This window comes from Sebastes umbrosus, chromosome 23, assembly GCF_015220745.1.
Source record: "Sebastes umbrosus isolate fSebUmb1 chromosome 23, fSebUmb1.pri, whole genome shotgun sequence".
In the NCBI taxonomy this organism is placed as follows: Eukaryota; Metazoa; Chordata; class Actinopteri; order Perciformes; family Sebastidae; genus Sebastes; species Sebastes umbrosus.
Genome location: NC_051291.1, coordinates 2,888,849 through 2,909,164, shown reverse-complemented (window position 1 = coordinate 2,909,164; position 20,316 = coordinate 2,888,849). Strand labels below are relative to the sequence as shown.

Genomic DNA, 20,316 nt, shown 5'->3' with positions numbered 1-20,316 from the left:
GTGTACCGGGCTCGTATGAAATCTAAAGAATCCATCGGTACCAACCATGTCATGCTAGCTTGTCGGGAAGAATAAAGCATCCATCCAAAAACAGTCTGTTCCTTAGCCCTTTGGTTTAATCATTATGAGACCTGAGTCTTCTTTGCTAACCACTCATAGCAATATGAATCAGACCGGGCCTTACCCTCACGGAGGAATCTTGATTCGCTGCATAACTTAATTACATTACATTACCAGCAACCAGACACCACATCCAGTCCACCCCGAAAATCCTTTGTGTCTGAGCCCAGGAGTTGACTCATTAAGGCTTGACTGGGACTGTACAGTAGGTGTTGCCTTTTACCACACCTAGCATTGTACCAAGGATCACAGAATATCTACCATACAAACATCCTGGATAAAACATTTGACAGGTGTTGCAAAATAATTACCAATGAACCATGTTTTTACGTGAGACATTGAAGTTGAATGACTGCAATCCACTGTTACAGCTTTCTGAAAGGATCAGCGATATGTGTTCTGTGAATACGATGGAAACAAAGGCCCCGGGAGAACGCATTTTCTTTTGCTGTATTACTCTGCTTATCAGCCTTGGGCAACATGTTTTGAAGGTTTTCTTTTTAGTTGAAGTGGCTTAAAATATTTTCCTGCAGGACCAAAGGCAATAAACATGTAGTAAACAAAAGAAAAATAATATCTCAAAGGGATGTTTGATCAGAAATGCAGGAAAGTATTGTAGTGACTGAACAAGTTCCCAGTGCTCTTGATGTTTTAGCAACACTCCCAGTGGGTTGTTACATTCCCATTTTTTCACAGCTTGTCTTCTCTGTCTCTCTATTCTAAAACAGGGTGCAACTATTATTCATGTTGGACAACCCTGAGAGCTCAGCGTGTTTTATGTTTTCAAAATGAAAGTCGTGATGCTTAACCATTTTTTCCCCCAGTACAGGGGTTTAAAAAATACATTACAAAGATAACCTTACATTGAGTGTCCTTAGGGAAGGTCACAGGCTTGATTCCCTCCTAGGGGGGTGGAAAGGTAGTACCTGTGTTCAGGGTTTCCCCAAGGAAATTGGTTAGCAGAGGTAGTTTGGGTGTTTTGAAGTGGGTTTGTCCAAGGTACTTATCAATAGTCAGTGTATTACCTACAGTAGCTGACGGTTGGCGCACCCCCACCATCAAAAAACAGATAGGAGTACCGACACCGGAGCAAAGCAATACAGTGCTGTGGACGGGAACAGTAGAAAAACATAAACTCGCAAAAGAAAGTTTTGAAATTTGTGTTTGGTCGATTATTTCTCTTTGTTACAATGCTAATTGGCATTGTATTTTACATCGTTGGAAAGCCTGTTTATTTACCTTCACAATCCAACTTGTAAGGAACATGCATTTGTGGGATGAGCAGCACAGCTGATTATGTGTCCCTAGAAGTGTATGATTCAACTTTTCCCATGGTCTAGTTTTAAAAAAGTTAACAAAAATTGCAATAAATCGTAATCAAAAATCACAATACATATCGAATCGGTACCTAAGTATCTTGATGGTATCGAATCGGGAGATAGGAGTATCGTCCCAGCCGTAGTCTTGCTTAGAGGGTATTGTTTACCTCAGTCAGTAGTGGGTCAGTGTCGCCACATGGCTTCAGTAACTGCTTTCATAGAAGCACATCACCACGATTAAACAAATGAGATTTTTCTAATAGGAATGATATCAATCTCTTGCTTATTTCAAGTGTTTTAATACTGTCTGCGTGTGAGTGTTTGAGGACCCTATCGGGGGTTGTAGACTATAGTACATCGAGGTCACCTCCAGCAGGGAATGCTTATAGGAAAAGCTCACTCCTCTCGTCATTGCACACACACGCACAGAGAGAGCTCTCACTGCTGCTCTGCCGCCGACACCGGCAGCCCTGCAGCACTAGCCTACATTTCAGAGGAGGAGGAAGAAAAATATGGTGATGTCATCTCTATGTCTCTCTCTCTCTCTCTCTCTCTCTGTCTCTCTCTGTCTCTCTCTGTCGTCCTCTCTCGGAGGCTGTGTTGTGTGAATGTAACGGTGCTTTCTGCTACCCGAGCTGCACGAGGTAGGTCCTTCATTCACCTCCCTTGCGCTCCCTCCCAGTTGCCTCCATGCTTCTGTTTGTGTTGAAATGTACCTGCTCTTGATCTGGGATGAATGTAGTCTGTTTATGTTCCTGTGTGTTGTTGAATAATCTCACTCTTTCGGGGTGTTTTTCGCGCCGTGCATGTGTGTAGGAAGGCTCCGTTAGGGTGACAGATGCTAATACATTGAGGTCACATCACACTACAGCCTGATGATGTGTCCTGATACCGGTAGTCAGATTGCAGATAGCTGTCGAGATCCCAGGCTGAGACGTGGAGGTGAATCGTATCCGTCCTATACTGACAGCACCGATCATGTAGAGATGATGATTATGTCTGCCAGCTCGCCACTTTTTTCTCCCCGTGCACTTCTTTTCTTAAAAGGTCATTTTCAGGTCACAAGAATCTTTCGCTGTGACCTTTGCACTCTTTGCTTCCTTGTGATGTTAAATCCTTTAATGCGTACAACAAGAATGATCTTTAGTCTAAATATGCTGACAGCCTCACATCTTTTCTCCCTTTTTCTGTTATGCAAGAGGTATCTCACACACACACACACAAACAGACATATTATTCCACCCGGCTGTGTGCGTCACACACTTTTTCAGCTCTGTAGTGGAGCTCTGGCTCTGTTCTCTCTCTGTCTCCGTGGCTGGGATTGTTTCGTTATGAGCCAATAGTCGGTATAAAAAGCCGAGCAGCCGTTGAACACTCCGAGGTCACCAGCACACAGTCTCCTTGACACCACAGGACCTTTTCCATCGTGTAATACAGTTAATTTTGCAAGGTGACACACTTGCGGCTGGTGCTAGACATACTGTTCTCCCACAATAAAAGATAATATTGTAGGAATATTATAGAAGGAAAAGAGATTTTCTGTCTGTCTGAGAATGCAAATTCATTTTAACGCCACTAATTTCTTTAACGCATTAACGCAATCAATCTTTGGGAGGTTGTAGCGGGCTCTAAAGCTAGAGTGAAGTTTTAAAGCTAGATACTGGCATCATATGAAACTAGAAAACCTAAAGAATCCATTGGTACCAACCATGTCATTGTAACTTGTCGAGTAATAACGCTCCAAATTTATGCTAAATTTTGGTGAGGAAAAACTGTCATGGCCATTTTCAAAGGGGTCCCTTGACCTCTGACCTCCAGATATGTGAAAGAAAATTGGTTCTCTGGGTACCCATGAGTCTTCCCTTTACAGACATGCCCACTTTATGATAATCACATGCAGTTTTGGGGCAAGTCATAGTCAAGTCAGCACACTGACACACTGACAGCTGTTGTTGCCTGTTGGGCTGCAGTTTGCCATGTTATGATTTGAGCACATTATTTTATGCTAAATGCAGTACCTGTGAGGGTTTCTGGACAATATCTGTCATTGTTTTGTGTTGTTAATTGATTTACAATAATAAATATATACATTTGCCCACTCCTGTGTTGATAAGAGAGATATATAGAAATATATAGAATAACACCAGCCTTATCCTTTAAACTCCTGCCTATTTTGATGTTTGCAGCTATCATTTAGTTTTGCCTTTGGACAGTTGTAAATGTTGGTGAAGAAAGTACGTTTTCCCATAGCTGGACCAGTAAATTGGCCGGACCGATATGTTGGCCTATATTAGCGAACAGTACTTTTTTTGGGAAATAACCCAAAGACTATTTTCCACATTTCCGCTACTAGTTATTTCTGGTCAGACTTGGCACAACTCAAGCCAATGCAAGGCCTTCTGAGTGAGTCGAGCTGCTTATTTTAAGGACTGTTTTTATATAATTTCTGCTTTATTAGATGGGTATGCTCTCTCTCTCTCTCTCTCTCTCTCTCTCTCTCTCTCTCTCTCTCTCTCTCTCTCTCTCTCTCTCTCTCCAGCCGAACCAGATGATTTCATGTGGAAGGGACAGAAATGACGTAAAGGCATCTTGTATTTATGAAAATAGAATCTGTTCAGGGATGAGATTTAATCTGTGCTACAGGAATGGCTGCCAGATGATATTTTATTGTGCAATGCTGTAAGATGTGCAAGTCTCTGTTATTTTTCTAAACCACATGATCTGTAATGGTTCTGTCTCTTGACATTGAAAGTGATCCTACCTCCCGTGTTTTCACTTTGTATTCCTCCATGTACAGTATCAGATTCCTCTAAATTTTCCACAGGTTTTAATATATTTCTATCCTTGTCGGGGGGGATGAAAAAGGTGATTGTTATTCTGGTGAAACAGTGCGGGGTTCTCTGTGGTCTAGCAAGGCAATCCTCTGCCTCTGCTTACATGGTTGATTAATATTCCTCACTCCCTGACCTACATGGACTAATTCTGTTTAAAGATGTCTCCCCCTGAGCGCGGCACCAAACTGGGACAGGCACAAGATTACATTGGACCAAGCGACTTGAATGTCCCCTCTCTCCCCTCTCTCTCCCCCGCCTCCCTCCTCTTCGTCCTGTTGTTTTCATTTCCATAGAGAGCATTTTTTTGAAAACACAGATTGTCCATCAGCATCTCATTCCTGACAAGCTGGCATTTCTAGTATCGCCTCGTGTTTGATATGTCTCGACAGGAAATTACATCCAGCCTGCTTGGGCTGCGTTATCTTTTAAAGGCTGATGCGTAGATGTCAGAGCTGTCTGTATTTATGTGTGAATGAGCTCAAAGTGGTGATGATACTATAGAGGAGAGATAGCTCCAGTTGGAAGCAGCCAGTCTTCTAAATGGTATGTCTGCTCTTTTCCATCGTAATTAGCTAAAATTCTTGGTTTTGTAGAGTGATTTGCACTGAAGCTGCACTTTTCTAGTGCAGGATGGAACCTGCCAAAATAAAATAAATAAATAAATAAATGACTCGATAAATAAATAAATATGCCATTAAATGTGCCAAAAATAATATTAAAAATAAATGTAGGCATTAATTAATTGATAAAATCTGTTTTAATTTGCTTTTTTATTTATTTATCTTTGTATTAATTCCCCTATCTCTTTACTCTTCTATTTAATTTTCCCTTTTATTTATTTATTTATTTATTTATTAACTTGTAAATGTATTTATTTATTTTTGCATTTATTTAGGCTGAAGTACCTGGTACCTGTAGAGCCAGCACATGTGTCAAAGAAGCAGACAGTCAGCAATTTATTCGCAAAGAAATATGATATTTAATGTTGGTTTGGTGGTATGGGCAACATTCAGACAAATAGAGGATTCCAGCATGTACACAGGATCACAAACTCATAGTATATGATATATTTTATATGTTATTATTCATGGCAATAATTGAATTTCTGGCTGTCTGGAGTCAACATCTGTACAGCATCACATGTTTTTCCCTTTTAACATCTTGGAAAAAGGAGGCTTTGCTGTGAGAGACTGATGTTGGAGATAATCCTAAAAGCTCCATCATCACTTAGCACTGGTGGAGCCAAAAGAGACTTGATCAGAATTATCAGAGTGGCTGGCAGTCGCTTCAAGGAGCGGTGCTGAAGGACAGATTGAATCCTCAGACAAAAACATAGAAATGACATTGGTCTGCGCTGTTTTCTGGTGTTTGAATTTTATTACTGAAGTGGGGAAAAATGTATCAGGGACCAACATGGGACATCGTTACAACCTCACGCTTTGCTTTTATCACTCATCTAGAATGGCGGCACACCGTACGTCTCACTTAACCGCTGGTGATCATTTGTCAGCAGTGACAGCAGTGATAGGCCTCCGTGGCAGTCAGAGAGCCGTCTCGCCTTCTGAGAGCGGACAGCAACATCACTACAATCAGCTTAGGGGTTCTGAAATGATTGCTATCCTTGACTGCCCTTGAGCCGAGCTCTACTTTTAATCTAGAAACAATCAAAATAAAAGTATTACACCGCTGCAGAGTCAAAACAATAGTGGCAAGCAATCCAAACAAATATTTCCTGGTTGTCATTACTTTTTTATGTTTTTGTAAACATCCCGCTTTTAAAAACAAACTTATATGCAGCATATTTTTTGTGATATTAGGCAGACTACAATTAGTAATGTGCAGCCCGAACTAAAAGCAAATTATCACCATAATTAGACCATAATTCTAAGAGTAATTGGACCATAATTGCTCTGCAGGACAATAAACTCCTATTCAAAACTGCTGAAAGAAACACTAAGCCAGCATCAAGAGCCAGAGGAACAGGACACCTTTGAGGGAGTTCAGTCGTACTTAATGTCAGGGATTTTCATCATTCTGAACAGAAACCTTTTTGCATTGATTTTTTGATAGGTGAAGTCCCGCCGATGTACGGTAGTCAACGGTAACATCATTTTTAGATGTCGTAGTATCATTTAGTTTTGTGTGAAACCGCTCAGTGAACTACTTCTCTCGTCTTGCACAATATACGTCACCAACACCAACATGTTCCATGCCCAAATTAAACTTCATCTTACCTGATGTGTTTTATCCAGAGACTCCTGGTGTTTTTATCAGCCGGGAAGAGAAAGAACGAGCAAAACCCATTGCCGGTGCAAGTTTATCCCAGTAGGAAACATGCAGGCATTGTAGCTTCAGAGAGAGAGATGTCACTTATGAGACTATTGGGTGTGTCGTCTTTCTAATTACGCATTTTCACAGTCTGATACTTCAACAGTTTTACAACAAACAGCGACTTCCTTGACTTGAAAAATGATCTTTTAAATTGACAAAAATATATGTATCTCTCCGTTGATCACCGTTCATATTTTTTCCAAAATATGGTCCCATGGTGGTCCAGTGGAAGGGGCGGGACTTTGCCTTTCTATTGTGGTATTGTCTCGTAAATCCACCACACAGCCTTCGTCTCTCAAAACATGCAGTACAGAGAATGGTGAAAAATGTTTTGGTGTCCATCAGCCCAAGTTTCTGGTTTTGCCACCTGTTTAACAAGACTGAGATCCTATTCAAGATGTGATGTTTTTTTTTTGTTTCCAGTGACCCTGTATTTTATGCCCTTGAACTGGAGTATCAATTAGAAAATCAGTCAACTAAAATCATACATTGTTCCAAAAGGTTCCCTGCCATGTTTTGGCTCTGTGGAGAAACCCCTCAGCCGGTGTTTCCGGCTTCGTTTTGGGGCCACTGCCAAGCCACAAGTTTAGGATTCCCTGTGCGTTTGCCCTCTATCTTTGGCAATGATTCACAGCTCTTAGCTGACAGACCGCTGTGGTACGGCTCAAGCAGATTGTTATTTGCCAGCTTGTGTGAAAGGGCAGAATGTCAGTGAAGTGTGGGAAAAGGTGAAGACAATAGAGCCACAGCAGAGTGGATTGTCTGTCACTGGCTTGTCCATTGTTTACTAAGTAAGGTGGAGTCTCCAACAGAGTTTGATATGAAAATGGACAAAAAGCTTAAATGGGGAATAATAATAAGCACAGATTTTTGTCAAAAAAAAATTGTACGTAGATTTATAAAAACTGTTTTTTGTTTGACCAATGAAATCCTTTGATCGCTGTCATTTTGCATAATAATTAGCCATGTGCTTCTGTTTGTTGCACAGAGAGTGTGTATTTTCGGGCCCTTGGAATTATAATAATATAATAATAATATATAATAATTCTGGCATTTTTATACTACGTGTATTTATTAATTTGCACTGTCCTTTCTCAAATAAACTAAATTAAACTAAAATATTCATCCTGTGTGGAAACATGTATGTCTGTACTAAAATTGAATGGCTGTCCATCCAACAGCTGTTGAGACATTTCACTCAGAAACAAAACATTTGAAGATCCTTGCCATGTCCCCATAAGGGCATCTGCAAATAGAGGGCAACCAATGTGTATTTAGTCATCCAAAAAATAAATTGCAGCAGAAGCTGAAGCATATGTTGCACTGAGAGAGTCTCTCTGGATAAGAGTGTCAACTAAGTACCAAAAAGTGTAACTGTAGCCCCGGAGATAAGACCGGACACTTTATGTATCCCAGATGGAAATTCAGTTGTCATTGCTACAACCTCAGAGAGAATATAATAGCAGTAAAAGTTGACAAAGAATCAAACAAAGAATCTAGTCTACCTTCCTTACACTGTCTGCGACAGTTTGAAACATTCCCTGGAGTCGCGGGCCTTGATTTTCTGTGTTGTTCCCACCTCGGCTGTGTTGCCGCTCCAGGCTGAGTCATGGACTGATTGCTAAAGCCGGTTTGGAGAAAGAGTGGAAAGCATCCGTCTCAGCGTGACGGGTCCTTGAGAGTCGAGGCCAGATGAAGTGTGTGTGCTGGCTGGAGCCAAGAGGCTGTTGGAGCGCTGGAGCGTTACATTAGTAGAATGACTGGTGGGGGGGCTTTGGTGACCTTCTCTTTGTCAGGATGTCCTCTCTTTCTCATATTATGAACTATTTGTCTCTAAAGAGTGTCCTAAAGCTACTTCCTTTCTGCTACCTTCTTAGCACCTTTCTAAGGAAACTCATGTCTGTCCTTGTCTCAGTCCTCAGTCCTGACAATTGTGCTACTATAATGCATAAAGTTGGCAGTTTGTGGGTCGGGTTGGGTGGTTGATTAATGCTTATTTTTGCGGGTTGGGCTGTGCGGATTGGCTCTCATAATGGGGTGTGTGGGTGCAGGTATTAATAAATCCTGACCCGTGCATCACTACTGGATAGGCTTTGAGCGTGAACATCTCAGAATTGGCATATTTCAATATGTTTGGTCTAATGAATATCCTTATTGTTTGTTTTTGAAATATGACTGCAGGCACATCCCCTTGCCACAGCAAGAAATCATATGATTATGGGCAGGTGCACGCTGGTTGGCTTTGAGTCTGTCATTGTCATTTAGGATAAAAATAAATAATAAAACAGTTAGGTTAAAAATAATTCAATATGCTGCATATGGCTTTTTATTAGGACTGTCAATCAATTAAAAATATTTTTTTAAGTTTTTAATACTCTTATCAACATGGGAGTGGGCAAATATGCTGCCTTATGCAAATGCATGTATATATTTATTATTGGAAATCAATTAACAACACAAAACAATGACAGATATTGTCCAGAAACCCTCACAGGTACTGCATTTAGCATAAAAAATATGCTCAAATTATAACATGGCAAACTGCAGCCCAACAGGCAACAACAGCTGTCAGTGTGTCAGTGTGCTGATTTGACTATGACTTGCCCCAAACTGCATGTGATTATCATAAAGTGGGTATGTCTGTAAAGGGGAGACTCGTGGGTACCCATAGAACCCATTTTCATTCACACATCTTGAGGTCAGTGGTCAAGGGACCCCTATGAAAATGGCCATGCTAGTTTTTCCTCACCAAAATTTAGCGTTATTTAGCCTCTAGTATGACAACGCTACAACTTAAAAGTCGCAAGTTGCGTTAATGCGTTAAAGAAATTAGTGGCGTTAAAACGGTTTAGCTTCAACGCGTTACCACGTTAACACTGACAGCCTTAGTTTATTTATAGTGAATTTACGCCACCAGGTAGAGTGAACTCAGAGCACTGTGGCTGGTTTCGTTAATCTAGAGATAACATGCAGTTTCCCCCCCCCATCGACTAATCGATCGATTGGTTGAAGACTAGTTAGATCATAGACATGCAAATATACCACATAAACATGTAAAATAGAATTTCAAAGAAACACTACAATGATTTGAACCCTTTGTACCATGAAGCACCACCTTCTCTTGAGCATTGGTTGCAGAGAATCCTGCTCTCCCAGCGCTGGATCTCTCAGTACAGTGCAACCTGAGACATATTTCTTTCATCACTAGTCTGTGACTTTCACGGTTCGAACTTGAAAGAACCTTTCCACGTCCCCATAAGGCATTTATGGCACTGTTTCATAGCTCTGATGGGTCTGGATGAGATTGCCCTTTCTCGTGATCAAATTACTGGTCTCAGAGCTGTGGATAAAGACAAGCAGGGACAAACCAAATTATGTATTTTTAACCTTCATTTATTCAGGAAAGGGTGATTTAACATACTTCCCTTTTTTTCTACCACGCAAATTGCCCACTAAATCCAAAGTCATCTGGGCCTAATTGAGGCCACTATGTCCGCTACGTTCCAATGGAAAAAGCTATATCATCTCTCACGCAGAGAGCTGTGTCACATTTAATTTAGCTTCTTTCTTAATGCATTAGTTTGCAATGTTTGAGTTACAGCTCAATTCCTAATTGAGCCAATTTACACTGTTGGCTGCTGTTTACAACATATTAAAAGGATGATTTTTAAATTTATTTTTTATGCCAGAATCTATATATTTGCTTCATTTGAGTCTATGTGGAGGTGGAAGGAAGTTACCGCTTTTATTGTTGTAGTCAGAGTAACGTGCCGTCATATCTGTTCTATATCCGTCAAAAACAAACCAAACCGCAACGAGCCTGCACCCTCACATGTTAAATCCAGCGTGGTAAACACTACACATCCAGTAAAGTGTGGAGACACTTTGGGTTTCACACATTAACAGGAAAAGCAGAGCTAGACATCACGGCTAAAGCTGCACGCTAACTCTGTCACGGACAGGAAACGTTATCGTATCGCGGTAACGTGCGGTCAAGCCGGCCGTCGCTCTCGTCTCGGTGGTCAAATGGGCCGACGCTACAACTGTAGAGCACCCATATACTGACATTTATGTTAAATGCATTCAAACGGCCCCGATGGAGCTGACCATGGATGGATAAAGAGAACAGAGCTGACGGGAGAGCTAGAGACGGACTTGGAGAAGTTAGAGGAAGTAGACACGTGTGACTACGTCCGGTTTTCAAAATAAGGTGTTAACAAAGGGAACTGTATATACAGATAGGTGTATTGTTCCAGCCCTATTACAAGGAGAGGACAGAGTTTTTTAGTCTTCGTACAGTCCTTGCGTCTGCAGTGTCGACCCTTAAGTCATCATACTGCGTCTTTCTCAGTTGGCCTCTTATGGCCACTTGGTCTGATAAGATGTAATCTCAGTTGGGACCGCAGGGTTCATACCATTATAATATCCACACAAAACAGCAATCAGTTTAAGTGGCTGCCTCCTATAATCTTAAAAGCATTTTTAGTACAACCACGTGTTGGCAGGCAGCTGCTCCACCCAAAATAATCTACCCAAAAGCGTAGAGTGTAATTAACAGATGGTCCCGCTTGTTCATGTTGAGGATTTAGTGTAGTGTTAAGTATCAGTGGCGTTACAGTTGCAAACAGTTGGGTTAAGCCTGCGTTTTATTGTGTGCAGATACAGTGACTGCATGGGGAGCAAACGGGTGATGAGTTTGACCATTCGAGGGCTTGTTGATGGACGGCTGTGAGGGCTCGTGAATGTTAATGGACAGATGCACACAGGACTACCTTTGTGTTTACACTTGGATCACGGAAAAATGCTAATTAACAAATCTTTGCATCAAAATAAGACTTAAAATAAAGTTCTTGAGTTTTCTATGAGCGGAGCACACATTTTAAAAGTCAATATCATAGTCGATAATGTGCATTTAATTGTGATCGCGATTGATATTCAATAGCTGCAACTAACGATTATTTTAAATATCGCTTAGTCTGACGACGGTCATTAAAATGTCCATCACCATTTCCTAAAGCCCAAAGTTGGTGATTTCAAACGTCTTGTTTTGTCCAACCAACGGTCCAAATCCCAAAGATATTTAGGTTACAATTCTATAAAATGAAGAGAAGCAGGAAAATAAACAATTGAGAAGCTGGAACCAATAAATTTCTGAATTCAGTATTGGCTTGATATCCGATCCGGTATCGGTACTGGTGCATCTCTACACAGACATACCTATTCTGAACTTTTCCTGTAACATCCCAGCCTAAATATACCAAGAGAAGTAACCTACAGCAGGTGACCTCACTAATGTAGCAATGAGTAACTCAAGGCCAAGTGGCAGCAAGCAGAGACTTTCCCTGGATAGATAAAGGTTCAAAGGAGTGTCACGCTCCAACACTTCTATAGGGAAAACAAGCCGAGAGCAGACAGAAACTATAGATTGAATTTTTCAGGACTCCGTGGGGAAGGGAGCTGACAGGGCTGGCTGATCCTCCGTCCTACCCTGCTGGCACTAGAAACTGTCTGCTTATTAAAGGCCTGGAGCTACAGCACCTTTTGTGTTGGTGGAGACAAAAGGCAGTTGGGAATGGTGAGCAGAGTTTCTGCTGTACAATGACAGAAAATGAGGGAAATCCTTCGTTGTGCTTCTGTGTTGGAAAGCAGCCAGTGCAGCCTGTTTGCTCTCACATGTGATGGATAAGTAGGCATGATGTTGCAAATAAGTCCCAAATCTTGCGAGCCAGTCATCCCACATGAGGTTAAAGGGCACTTTAAAAAGAAAATCCAGTGCTATTCCAAGCCAGAAAATAACTGCTTTCAAAACAACTTGGAGGACTGCGTTTTGTGTTGCAATATTGTCCATGTGTGGTAACCCATTTCCTCTCTCTCTCCTAACAGATATGCAGTCGTCAGAGCAGCGCTGACAGGCCTGACTCTGGTTTAACACAACCATGGAGTCCTCCTCCGAGTCCCAGCAGGAGCCTGAGAAAACTTTGGTGAGTCAACACACTTGCATATGTAGGTCGAAGATATTCAACAACATGCTATTCCAAAATGAGAAAATTGTGAAAATAATTAGGAATAAATGAAGAAACGTTATGGTTAACGATGGGTACCGAAACCTGGTAATAAACGGGTTATGGTTATTTTAAAAGATTCTGACTGATTAACTCAAGGTAACATCTCTTTTTGAGCATTTTGAAACGTAACTCTCCATACACTGCACCCCAAAGCATACACTTTATTCTGTCGGCTTCACTTCAGATCAAGAAAGTAAACTTAAATCCACCCACCCTGCCTCGCTGCCTGTTAGACGCTGATAATTGTCCCTGATAATTGGTGGTCTTCACTCAAACCTCCAAGTATAGTCTTGAGTCTGAAAGGGTTCCTAATGGCATCAGTGATGGGATGTTTGCTCCAGGAGCACACTCTACTGAACCTTAATGATTAGCTTAAGGTGCTAATATTGCTAACCTGCCAAGGGCTTGTCAGGCTCGCTGTAGCAGACGCTGCACTTTGCTGCCAGTAATTACTTGTGTCAGTGTGTGTGTGTGTGTGTGTGTGTGTGTGTGTGTGTGTGTGTGTGTGTGTGTGTATATATATATGTGTGTGTGTATGTCAATAGACAGACAAGACGGCTACAGTCACTTTGGCTGCAGACGATTAAAGGTCACGCGAGGTGTGTTGTGTTTTTTGAAACCCTGTTGGGTAGCAACAGAAATGGTGATGAAACAGGCCTCTGAAAATGAAAAGGAAAAGGACACAGTCATCCACAGTTGTTGTTCTGAATTACAATGTTAAGTTGTTGCAATTTCCTGTTTGGTGTTGCAGGTTGACAGTTTTAAAATGAAAACGATCTGCACTCCGAAGTCTTCTTGGAAACGATTTGACCTTATGACCTGTAGTTCCTCATTATGAGAAGTTTTCTTTTTTTGTGTTTTTTCTGTCGATAGTTTGATTTTACTTCTAACAAACCACACAGCAGGCCCATTCTCAGGCATCTGTCGTGGTCATAAATAGAGTATATACACCGATCAGCCATAACATTATGACCGCCTGCCTAATATTGAGTAGGTCCCCCTTTTGCCGCCAAACAGCCCTGACCTGTCGAGGCATGGACTCCTCTGAAGGTCTGCTGTGGTATCTGGCACCAAGCCGTCAGTAGCAGATCCTTTAAGTCCTGTAAGTTGCGAGGTGGGGCCTCCGTGGATCGGACTTGTTTGTCCAGCACATCCCACAGATGCTCCATTGGATTGAGATCTGGAGAATTTGGAGGCCGAGTCAACACCTCCAACTCATCGCCATCCACATGATGTAAAAGAAAACGTGATTCATCAGACCGGGCCACCTTCTTCCATTGCTCCGTGGTCCAGTTCTGATGCCCATTGTAGGCGCTTTTGGCGGTGGACACGGGTCAGCAGCGTGGGCACCCTGACCGGTATGCGGCTACGCAGCCCCATACGCAACAAACTGCTATGCACTGTGTGTTCTGACACCTTTCTATCAGAACCAGCATTATCTTTATCAGCAGTTTGAGCTCCAGTAGCTCTTCTATTGGATCGGACAACACGGGCCAGCCTTTGCTCCACACATGCATCAATGAGCCTCAGGTCTGACCCTGTCGCCGGTTCACCGGTTTTCCTTCCTCGGACCACTTTTGGTCGGTCCTGACCACTGCAGACCGGGAACATCCCACAAGAGCTGCAGTTCTGGAGATGCTCTGACCCGGTCGTCTAGACATCACAATTTGGCCCTTGTCAAAGTCGCTCACATCCTTACGCTGGCCCATTTTTTCTTTTCTTCTTCATTACATATTCTAATGTGATCGAGCAGTGAAGGGACCGGTGGCACCTTCAGTCAGCACGGACACATTCACCCACCCACACGTAAAACACCACTTCCCTCCTCTCAGCTCTCAGGATTGTGATTCTGCCCTTTCATTTCACCTTAATCATAATCCCCGGTAGCCATTTTTGCAGCGAGCAGGAGGGCAATTATAATTGCAGATAACTGGGGTGATAGCGGTGCCGGCCATCTCTCCCACGGGCCTCCACAGACAATGACACACAATGGGACTGTATGGGAGCGGAGCTAAAAGCCCTCTGCTACTTCTTTGAGCTTGGAGTGGGAGTGAGTTTTAATAACACTTAGTAGCGCAAGCTAATTTCTCACCCCGCCTTCTCCGGAGTCTATTTTAGCGGCTGCACAATTAAACTGCTGATGCATAAATTGATCTGAAAGCCACGTTGTGTATTTATCATTTCTTTTGGATTGAATTTGATGAACCTCTCTTCGATTTAGCAATGAACCTTCTTTGTGGAGTCTCCGGGGCATTGTGTTATCACTTGATCACACATTATGAGTGTGCCAGAATGGTGCGAGACTTTGGCTATTGTGTCGCTGGCACATCCCGCCGTTCGCTAAAAGGGCCCGTCGGTCGAGAGGACGGCTCCCAAACACGAGATGAATGTCTCCGGGAAGCACGCCAGGCGTCTGCCGCTTCTCCCCTCACTCTGACATCCTCACATCCAGGAGACGCTTCAGGAAGGTCCCCCCCTCCTGTTTCAAACACCCACCGCCTTTCAGTCTGCTGTCATTTGCATTGTGCATACTGTAATGAAAGAGCTGGTGACCTGCTGTTCAGAATAGACAGCAGTGAAAAGGCCCATAGGCAGCCATTATGCACTTGAACAATGGGTTTGAGGTAGCTTAGAGGTAAGAGAACAGGATCTGTGACTAGGGGATCACTGGCTGAGAGGATTTGAGCAGCTGAAATGAATGAGGGAAAAAAAACGTTTATCCTCGGTGGCTGTTGAATTGCCCTCTTGGCACAAGGCACAACACCCCCATTTGTTCCAGAGGTGCTTTACAGTTGCCAACAGTACGAGACTAGTTGTGCTGGGAGGCTCCCAGGTATGAGTGCATTGTTGGGAAAAGAGATGGGCGTAAGGGTGTTTTCACATCTAGTCCTTGTTAAACGGACCAAACTCAGTCCTCCTAAAGTGGACCAAAAAGTGGACCAAGCGAAAAGGGACTCAGCTCTTTTTGCGTTGTACATTGTCAGTTCATTTGACTCAGTTCTGTTTCTGGTCCACTTCAGCTCTGATGGGGCCTCAGTTTTTTTTCTCTGTTCACACTGTAGTTCCTACCTTCATCACTCTGCTGGTCAATGCTTTCACCTTCTATGACATTTTTAGGGTTGGCACAGGCGCTTCCACACAGAATACTGTCCAGTTCGTCGTAAAAAGGGTCATGTGTCTTTTATGTCAGAGGATTCACCGCTTTTTCTCATTTTATAGCTGTGTGGAACTTTTGACGTAGTTTTTTTACTTTGACGTGGCACTGCAGTGCGGTCCTAATGAAACCCCTCGCTTTCATATGAACTGAAAATTGGAGGGAAACTTAAGCGTTTCTGTGCGTTGTAGACAGTCGCAGTGTGTCATGGCCATTTTCAAAGGGGTCCCTTGACCTCTGACCTCAAGATATGTGAATGTAAATGGGTTCTATGTGTACCCACAAGTCTCCCCTTTACAGACATGCCCACTTTATGATAATCACATGCAGTTTTGGAGAGAGCCACGTTTGGGACTCTCCTGGGACGCTACGGTCCACCGTTTTGGTCCAGACTGAAATATCTAAACAGCTATTGGATTCTACCATTGGATACCATTCTTGGTCCACAGACAAGGAATCCTAATGTCTTTGGTGACCCACTTGACTTTTCATCAAGCGCCTCCAGCAGGTCAAAGGTTTCGCAGTTAAATATCTCAACATTTACTCGATCGATTGGCACAAAATTTGGTAAAGTCTTTACAACTATTGGCAACTATTGTTTTGCAACAGTGAATCAAAGTAGCGTCTTTTTTACATTGATCGACAGAAGCATACTTTTTGTGCGATACCTCTGATCAGTGCTTTCCTACAATTCCTAGAATACCATTTGACAACATCAAGAGAACGGGCATGAACTGAATGCCCACATAATTATACTGAAACTGTTGGTTTAGCTGTCGTAGCTTTGATGTGGTGCTTCTGACACACCCTTACTTGAGTTGCAACATGCCTTGTGGCTGCATTGCATTGAGACTCTAGTTGTAGAGAAGCTGATATCTGTTCCTCTAGTAAAATTGATTTGTCATAGTGGCACAGAATATGACAAAGCATTATCTTTTTGATTGTGACACCAAATCTTTGCCTGCTTTTGACCAGGAATAAACTAAATAGAAATGCTTAATTAAGCAAAACAACAGTGTCCCAGAAATGCAATTGTCACATGTGAGTTCTAATATCACTGACTTTATTGATTAATCTTGATTAATGACGTTCAAAAATAATGTCTAACTGGCAGAGACAGGGTTCTTAGACATACCGTGCCACATAATGTGACAGCAATTATAAGCTACAGGAGGCTGGGAGAAGCCAGAGGTGAAAATTGGCTTCAGGCTGCTCTTAGGGAGTGAGAAATTGAGGCTCCATCAGCTTCTGCACATCATGGGTCGGACTCAGGGTGCCGTTGACAGAACCAAGCTGACAGCCTGGGCTGATGAGACACATTCTCACCACTAAAGTAAATGGGTTAAAGTAAACAGGAAAAGCATGCTCATTCTCCACGGCTTTGGCTTGGCCCCAGACACGGAAAAACTGCAAATGAAAGTCTTAAAAATATACAGTAACTAAAAAAAGACTTGACAAAGTGAACATCAGATGATGTGGGGGAAGTTGCAGATTTTCAGGATTTAGGCAAAGTGCAGCGGAGAAACTTGAGTAGAGTGTCTCCTGCCAAGATTTGTTCAGTCCATCCCTGACGGAGACAGTCGAGGTGGTGGGTGGTAAGGATTCACCGATTTGGCTCTTTCATTCCTGATAGTGATACCTGGGCATTGAGTGTCGGCCGATAACGAGTACCGATCTGATACCAGTGTTTGATTAATAAGCTGTATGCCTCACTGTGTGGAAGTGACCGGGATCATTTATGTGTAGGGCAACACCAGGCCTGACTTAAACATTGCTTTCCCAACAGGCTAAATAACGCTCCAAACTTGCGCTAAATTTTGGTGAGGAAAAACTGGCATGGCCATATTCAAAGGGGTCCCTTGACCATACTGTTGCGAGGGCAACAGCTTTGGTCCAAGTTTACTTCCTGTCAGCTACTGCATTAACAAACGTTGCAACAGGAAATACAAAGGGTCCCATTTACATTGTTTATCTTAAGTTTGAAAAGGTCTCTGCAGTTTTGTATTGGCATTCTAAAGTAGAGGACATTTTGAACCACTAAAAAAAGTGCCCTTTGAAATACATTTTGACTGAATAATAATGACGGGATTGCAGCATTTTCTCAAGAAAATGTAACACCAAATTACCGTTAAGTGTTTTTTTTGTTTTTTTTGCCGCTGCCACAGTCACTGTGCTTTGTTATTACTTCTTCTTTGAGGAAACATTGTCAAAGTCACAGACTGACTCACACTCAGCAGGAGTTTCCTGCCAGCAGCTGAGCTCTTTATTCTAATTAAAACGGCCACTGTTCCATTGCAAATGAGACGTACGTTTCTGAATGTGATGGATGCAGTTTGTTTGTTTGTTTCTACTATTTTAAGCCGTCATGAAGGATGTTTTGATTGCGTCCTTTGTCACCGCTGTATAGTGTGAGGAACAGGCCCTTTTTTTTTGTCAAGATGCAATGTCATCTAACCCCATGATGTGAATCATGTTCATCTCTCTCAGCCAACTAGGCGTAGACTACTACGTTACAACAGTTCTTTTGTTGGCCTTTTCAGAAAAAAATGAGGTTTCCAGAACTTGAAACAGCAGCTACTGTATCTTTGTAAATACTTTAAAAAAACAGAAAAAATGTACACACTCTTTTTCAGCTCCACGCTCGATTCATTCACATCTAGTAGCTGCCTAATCCAACCAGTCTTTGACTGTCAGATCCTGAAAATTTGGTAGTTATTGATGCCATTTTAACACCAGTGAGCAGTGTTTTGATGCCGGTCCCTCTGTTGCTCGTATCTCATGTTCATCCTGCACAAGCACGAGGACTGCACATGCATGTCATAAGCACTTGGGTAACATGCAGAGGATAGAGTTTCCACTTGGGTGACATGCAGAGTATACAGTAACCATGCAATTCTATATATTGACAGTAAGTTTATCGTTGTAATGAGCCATCGAATGACCATTACAAACACAGGGAAGAAGAACCATAGTTTTCCTGTGCAATGATGAAATATAACTTTTGACATTTTGGGTGCACTGATTTTCCAAACATTGTTGTTTTATGGGTAATTGTGCGCAGGACTATTTCTTGGCCCAGCCTGGTCACTTCCTGGAGTGTAGTCTGGTCGCCAAGAAATAGCCCAGCACATCCTTGAAAGAGTTTACCTGGCAACAGGCACATTCTACTGGCAAACCAAAAAAAATGTGCCAAAGCAGACGGTGGCTTTGAAGTGACATGCCAGAGAGATCAGAAAACAAAACAACATATGACATGTTGAGTTTTCACACCAACGGAGTTATCGAGTTCTAATATCATATTTTAAGCAATCTGGTGGTAAATTTGGTGAGAACCACAGCAGTCAAGTAGTATCATACCATCACTCGTCTTTTTTCATCATAATTGAACATTACTGACAAAAATGTTCTGCTGTGAAAATGTTTGTTGATGACATTGAGATACATAGGTGAATAAATTTTTTTCCCCAACCCTACTATTAACTCTTATGGAGACTAAAATCAAATAGAATCCATTGCGTTGCTGCATCTACAAACAACCTTTGGTTTATGCGTCTACAGTGATGACAAGCTCTTCAACATATGTCCAATTACATATGGCATTGTATCTTTAAATAGCCCCCGCTCTATGGTGTGCTGTGTGGCAAACAGTTAAGCAGGTTAATGGAAACAGTAGCACAGAAGAGTGTATTAAAGCTTGCATTATTGGGCCCTTAATAAGGTCACAGGGGTGGCCGCGTCGTGCATGCGTCTTCCTCCGGGGTGATTTTCCATGATGGCCCGGGAGATTGGGTAGCTCGCTTTGGTTTATTGGTGCAGAAGGGCCTTGGTAAACAAGAGTATGAGGAAGAGCCGTGTGGTTACAGTAGCTGTGTGTGCGCTCCAGCTCTAATAACGGCTTCAGTACACTATAGATTCTGACTGTGGCTTTCAGTTCAGCCCTTTATAAACAGCCACAACCCACTTCCTTGTTTTGCTGGTGTGCGGGGTGTCAGATGATGTTTGTCTGACAAACATGTTTTAAAAGAGTTGCATTGTAGTCAAAATGCCTGATAGGATGTTCATCGAGAGAGAGAGAGAGAGAGAGAGAGAGAGAGGAGTAGATGGATGATGGGGAGATAGCGAGAGGGGAAATCATGAGTGCTTTGAGGCCAGATAAAACTGAGGAAGAGTAAACAAACGCCAGTGATGTAACAAATTTACAGAGGACAATTACTAGTAGGAGAAGAAGAAGAGGAAAGAGCACTCATCAGAGAGAGAGAGAGAGAGAGAGGGAGGCTCTTGCATGCTCTCTGCCTTGTCTCCTCCCTTCAGTGTTTAGTGTGTGTGTCAGTGTGTGTGGGAGAGACAGGGCTGAGCTCAGTGGCTTGTCGTACCAGGTTTAGTCAGACCAAGAAGCTGTAGCAGCGACAAGCTCACCTCCCTCGGCCGGGCTGACACACGGTACGCATTTCCTCTCTTTCTGTAAGTGAACCTTAACGCTGTCAAGTGTCAAA

General features: G+C 42.5%; 1 protein-coding gene across 9 annotated transcripts in view; it reads left to right on the top strand.

Annotated features, from left to right (window-relative positions):
* osbpl8 (oxysterol binding protein-like 8) overlaps positions 1-20,316 on the top strand; it is an 85,463-nt gene that overhangs the window by 7,818 nt on the left and 57,329 nt on the right. For 6 of the 9 annotated variants that reach the window (XR_005205473.1, XM_037760274.1, XM_037760272.1 and 3 more), the window contains one exon: positions 12,488-12,585. Coding sequence is in view for 5 of the 9 variants with exons in the window: in XM_037760274.1 (XP_037616202.1) it covers positions 12,541-12,585 (45 nt within the window). In the remaining 4 variants the exon portion in view is untranslated. Of the gene's footprint in view, positions 1-2,061; positions 2,084-12,487; positions 12,586-19,984; positions 20,285-20,316 lie in introns of those variants that run through there. The other 3 variants (XM_037760273.1, XM_037760276.1, XM_037760277.1) reach the window with 3 other exon arrangements.